This window comes from Anomalospiza imberbis, chromosome 4 (genome assembly GCF_031753505.1).
Source record: "Anomalospiza imberbis isolate Cuckoo-Finch-1a 21T00152 chromosome 4, ASM3175350v1, whole genome shotgun sequence".
Taxonomy (NCBI): Eukaryota; Metazoa; Chordata; class Aves; order Passeriformes; family Viduidae; genus Anomalospiza; species Anomalospiza imberbis.
Window position 1 is genome coordinate 3,441,417 of NC_089684.1, and position 6,000 is coordinate 3,447,416.

The 6,000-nt window shown below is 34.1% G+C and overlaps 1 protein-coding gene across 6 annotated transcripts in view; it reads left to right on the forward strand.

Annotated features, from left to right (window-relative positions):
- Positions 1–5,751, forward strand: part of SLC7A2 (solute carrier family 7 member 2) — a 51,861-nt gene extending 46,110 nt beyond the window's left edge. For 4 of the 6 annotated variants that reach the window (XM_068186824.1, XM_068186822.1, XM_068186823.1 and 1 more), the window contains 5 exons: positions 1,422–1,524; positions 2,696–2,895; positions 3,183–3,349; positions 3,922–4,030; positions 4,610–5,751. In XM_068186824.1, coding sequence (XP_068042925.1) covers positions 1,422–1,524; positions 2,696–2,895; positions 3,183–3,349; positions 3,922–4,030; positions 4,610–4,788 — 758 coding nt within the window. In that variant the 3' untranslated portion in view covers positions 4,789–5,751. The remainder of the gene's footprint in view (positions 1–1,421; positions 1,525–2,695; positions 2,896–3,182; positions 3,350–3,921; positions 4,031–4,609) is intronic. The other 2 variants (XM_068186821.1, XM_068186826.1) reach the window with 1 other exon arrangement.
- Positions 5,752–6,000: the final 249 nt, after the last annotated feature.

A 6,000-nucleotide genomic window follows, 5' to 3' on the forward strand; every position in this document is an offset into this window, starting at 1 on the left:
CCTTTTGAAGCTGGGATTAAAAATTAAATATAGCTCCTGTACATGAGGTTTTAGTAGGTTCTGTTCTTCCTCAGCTTTGCTCTTTAGAGCATGAAAAGTAGAGAGGTATTCAAAAATCTACACTGCAAATTGCCTTTTGGATTTAGGAACATCCACTTTCATTGAAGAAAACAGGATGGTCTTTCTTAATCGGAAAAAGAGACTCCCAGATTATATAAAAGTTCTGTAATCCAGCAGCCTTGTTTTAAGAAAATCACTTTTTCTTCCTCCTTTAGGATCAAATACCAGGGGAGTATGTGTCCATGTGTTTGTGCCCACAGCTGTCTACAAATACATTAACAAAAGCATACCATAAATATTAAATATAAATAGTTTGAATATAGAATAATTTGGGTGTGCATATACACCCAAAAGACTATATTTAATAATCTTTATTTAATTGTATAAAGACTATATTTAATAGTTTCTTTCGATGTTGAGATTACTGATGATTGAAAAAATCTGCATCTCAAAAATATTAATGAAATACAAATCCTTTAAGAGGCTCTTAAAGTATGTGTATGTATTTCAAATCAATTTGAATTAGCCTTTCATTTACTGATAGCTTCTTCCAATTTCTTTATAAATAATGTGCTTTGTTGTGCAAACAGCACAGACAAAAAAAGATATTCCAGAATCTCCAAACGAATATGGCATTAGCTTTTATAAACACAAGATTTCTATAATTACATCCACTGCCATGGAAGTTTCTGCCTCTGAGTTCAGTGATCATAAGAATATTAATTCTTGAGAGATGTTACTGGTCATTCCTGAAGGTGAATTGAAAACTATTTTTAGTAAGATAACCATTAAAAAAACCCCACAAAACTATTTTACTTGAGACAACTCTTGAAAGTCCTCTTCACACAGAGCTCTTTCCCAGCTCAGCAGAAATTTTACATCACAATGACTTTTTCTCAGTTTGGCAGTGGGATCCATCCCTTCAGCTTTGGTGAGATTCTGCTGCAAGATGTGAACTTCATCCTGTAAAAATGTATTTTTAATATGGCCAAAATTCAACAATATGTGTGCAAATAGTATCCGAATGAGTCCGATATAAGCGTTTGATTATGCAGCATGACTGTATGACTGACTCATCAGGTCTGTCTATATGAATGAGATTCCCAACCGATGATTTTGAGTGATACCATTAGCTTAAAAAATGTGGTTTTAAGGATTATCATGATTTCTCTCCTATTGCTGTCAGTAAAACAATAAGTTACACTGCAAACAGATTTTAAAATCTTAGCTTCATATATTTTCAATATTAATCTTGGCACTTATGGTTAGACTTGATGATCTTAAATTTCTTTCCCTGTGTGGCTGATGCTATAATTCTATGTCAGTCTCCTGGAATTTTTTCCATTTCTTTTCTTTTTTAGCTGTAATGGCATTTCTGTTTGACCTAAAGGCTTTAGTGGACATGATGTCTATTGGCACACTTCTTGCTTATTCACTTGTGGCAACCTGTGTCCTCATTCTTAGGTGAGCCAAAAACATCCTTTGTATTCTACTGTGGGGGTTTTTTTGGGTTGGTCAGTAAATAAACAGAAGTCATATTTACAAGGCATGGTTTCTGTTAGATAGCCAGAAGCTGTAAGCATAGAAATGATGTCTAAGAAACAGTGACTCCTCAAAGAAAACAATGATGTATTATTACATAAGTATACCAGTGAGTCGGGTTAAGGCTTCTGGTGAAATTGAGACACCTTTTATTTTCCAGAAGTAGTACTGGTCCAAGCATTAGTCCCAAAGGTACTAAATATAAGCTTGAGTACAGAATTCAGTGAATTATACTTGTATATGAATACAGTCTATGCTGTACATCAGGCATATTGCATTTTGGGGACTGTATGTGAAAGGGGTTGATGTTCCAGGTGGTTCACAGGATGAACAAGTTCTGATAGTTGCTTTGTATTATCCTAGTCAGAAATATAAGACCAGACAAGTGTTTTAAGATGTGGTGGCCCTAGAAGAGAGTGCAAATATGAGTGAGATTATAAATACTTCTCAGTAAAACTCTGGTATCGGTCATGTTTGTAAAGCTATAGAATTATATATTACTAGCTACAGATCACTTTACTATGTATTGCTCTTCTTATTTTAAAAAGTCAGCCTTTATTACTTAAGGCTAAGTAATTAACTTTGAAAAGTATAACAGCTTAAATTCAGCTCAAATTCATTGTTGCAATAGTTTACAATTTAAAAGAGAAGCCTATTCTATTTAAAAAGAATTCATAAGTATTTTTAAAAAGACATTTAAAAGCTAACAAAGCAGATGTCAATTTTCAGTTAATGCCAGTTAGAAGCCTCTTAGAGTAAAGGAAGGAAGTCACAAACCAGATCTTACTCTTTCCTTGCTGTTGACTACCAGACCCTGTCCTTTCTTTCTGTACGGGACTGGTCATTTATCTGAGCTATTGGTGCACTCAGGTAGCTTAAAAAACTGCCAAAAAAATCTCCAAACAAACCAATCCAAAAAGCAAGTTGCCACAGTATTTTTATATATGACACTGACTAGTAATGCTGTTGCAATGCAGTTATAACTTGGGAAATGCTAATGTTCTAGTGAAAAGAATTTAGTACTTCAGTACATGCCTAGATTCATATTGCTTCAAATCTAGAAGTTATGGTTATTACTCTGTTTTGTGCATAGGTACCAACCCACCTATGAGGAACCAAAATACTCTCCAGAAAAAGCAGCTTTGGCTGCAGCTGAAAGGGAATCTGCAGTAAGTGAGTCACAGATAAACATGATAGAAGAGAATCACTTCCATCTTCAGGCCTTGATTAATCCATCCAGTTTACCGACTGAGCAGACTGCAACTATAGTTAACTTCTTAGTGAGCCTCTTAGGTAAGTATTTGGCTGTCCAAACTCATGTGTGCATTAACATTTACACTGGAATTTTACTAAAGACAGAATTAAAAATCCATGGATAACATGCCGTCTTTCAGTCATACATGTGTCATTCTGTGCTTTTATCCTTCATGAATCAATCTAACCTGTAGTAATTTTCATTTAATTAAACATATTCATAACAACAGTACATGTTGAAGCTTACTATCACTCTTCTTAAAAGTCACTTCCTCTTCAACGCAGAGATTAAGTGACCTATTTCTGTAATTTTGTTTTTCATACAGCTTGCTTGATTTGTGGCTTGAGTATCCTCATTACATATGGGATTGATTTCATTGCTAACTTGGAGCCCTGGAGTATTGGCCTTCTTGCTTTATTGGTGATATCCTTCGTAGTTACCATTCTCCTCATCCAAAGGCAGCCTCAGAACCAGCAGAAAGTAGCCTTTATGGTGAATAACTTATTCTCTGTGTTATTCTCTGATGATAGCTTTGGATGGATTCTAATGAGTGGGAGAGAGAACTTAAAGGTGGAAAACAAGCCAGAAACTGATGAGTGTACAACCACTTGTCTGTGTAGTCTGCAGTCCTTTGGACGTAAGACAGAGTATAAGTACCTTCATTTTGCACTTTCACTTATGTTCTAAGATCAATTACTTAATGGAAATACTGAAGTATAGTGATGAAGGTCAAGGAATCTGGTGGAGGTGGGGGAACATTTCAGAATAAGAGAGATAGAAATATTAGTTTTCAGCTGTAAATACAGGAATTCGTTAGTATATGTTCTGCACAAACTGGAAAATCTTTCTATAGCCTTAGAAAATATATATTAAACATAATGAATTTAAAAGTTTAAGATCCATAGAAACTGTTGGTTAAACCCAGTGAAAATTTCACTACAGCACCAAAAAAAATTAAATTCTTTATTAGTGATTACACATTAACTCCAGTTTTTGTTACATACCTGAAGTGTGACATGCGAAAAAAATTATGTTTAATAGAAACATTAAATATTTCCTTTTAGGTTCCACTATTGCCATTTTTGCCATCATTCAGTATACTGGTTAATATATACTTGATGGTACAATTAAGTGGAGAGACTTGGGTGAGATTTAGCTTCTGGATGTTACTTGGTATGTACCTGTGTTCATTTCAGTCACTTTATACAGTAGAACTCATGATTCCATTCTTAGAACATTCTTTTCCTTCAAACATTTGAAAAAATCTCTGTGATTAAATAAAAATCAGCTAATATTTCCGATAAAAAGGAAGAGCATGCTTCAGAAGAAGTATTTATATTCAGTTAAAATTACAAATACAGTTTTTAGGTAATAGGAAGAATTCCAATGTCATGATTTCTTTTCCTAGTAAGTATAGCCAAAGTTATGTAGAAACCTCCTTGTAACAGGTTTCTTCCCAGTATATCATTTTGTCCTCTTTTAGATCTAGAAAATGGTATTAATTCCATCTAGATAAAAATTAGAGATAATACTTTCCATAACTTATTAGAGCATTTAATTATGCAAAAATGATGCACTGGAATTTGCTGTAGAAACAGGGAAGACCTGAAGCATGAGCTCTGATTCAGATATCTGAAGAAGAATATTCTTTAGCAAAAATCTGTTCAGCCAGAGAAAAATAATCTACTTTTTAATGCACTACTTGCCTGAAAACCCTATGAACTTTTTTTTTTTTTTTTTTCCTTTTGGAAGGCTTCCTCATTTACTTTGCTTATGGCATCAGACACAGTGTTGAAGGTCATCGTGGCGATGGAGACGATGATTCTTGTTCAGAAAATAGTGGGATGCAAGAAAAGAACCCAGTGGATGACCCTGAAAATACAAATGAAAGGGATCAATTTCTTCCACATGAAAGGACAAGTGAATGTTAAACTCTGCAAACACACAAATCTTTTAAACCTTCAATTGGCATTTTACTTGCAGACTGAAATTTCAGAAGCTTTCTGCCAACATGTGCCTCTTGAAAGTGTTTACGACAAGGCCTAACTGATATTTTGGACAAGCTGCTAATCCATCTTCATAATTTCAGAACTAACAGCATGGAGATTAATATTTAAATTTTTTTTTAAAGTACCCTTTGGCAAGCAAAAATTTGGAGACATTGTTTGAAGTGTCATCCAAAATCACTGGCAGTCATCAGATAAGAAGAATTTTAGAACTGTCTGCAAGAAGTTCTGAGTATTTGACAATCCATTGTGAACATAAGTGCCTTTCATACCTTCTCCTTATCTTTGTTATGTGTTTTGGTAACAATCTAAATTCTCTTCTTTCTGTTGAAGGAACTCATGGGAGATAAATTTCATTCATATAGGCCTGGAAAGTATTTGCAAAATGAATGGTAATTGTATGGATTGTAAAAATTAAAGGAACATTTGTTTATGTAAAAAAAAAAAAAAAAGGTAATTGCTTATCTTTACTAATCATTACTATTAATCTGTAGTCATGGAGAACTCAAGCAGTGAAGATACTTAAAAGGTTTTTAGTCCCTCTAAATAGCTTTAAAGGTTTCTACTTAAGTGCATGCCTTTTCTTTGAAGGATGCTTCTCACAAGAGAAGCTCTTTTGTTTTCTGCAAAATCATCTGGGAAATAATCTGTTGGTGGTTACAGTATTGACAGTGGCAATCAGATGTGATTTAGCAAATTTGGTGCTTTTGACTTCAGAAGGGCCAGAATTTCATCTGACTAATTAATTTGGTACCTACCTCCAGCAGTCATCCAGTTTTTCTCGTTATTACTAATTTTTCCCCATATATTTTCTCCTTTATACATGTCCCAGAATTGCTGTTGCTGAGATTAGCACTACACATTGCTTCTCCTAAGAAAAATTAATGCACAAAATCCCAGGGTTTTTTTTTTCAGATGGTAGGGGAGGCTAAAAAAATAGAGGTCTGGGTTTTAGAAAAAAACAACTTATCAAAACAGTATTTCATTGCTTCATTGAGTCTTAAAATGTATGTTAGCATAGCACTTTTTTGTGAGCCAAGCCTACATCCACAAATCCATTAATGTGGGTATGATGTCTAAATGCTAATTTATGTAAAGAACCAAACTGCTGTGGCAGTGCTGGCTAAACAATTATTA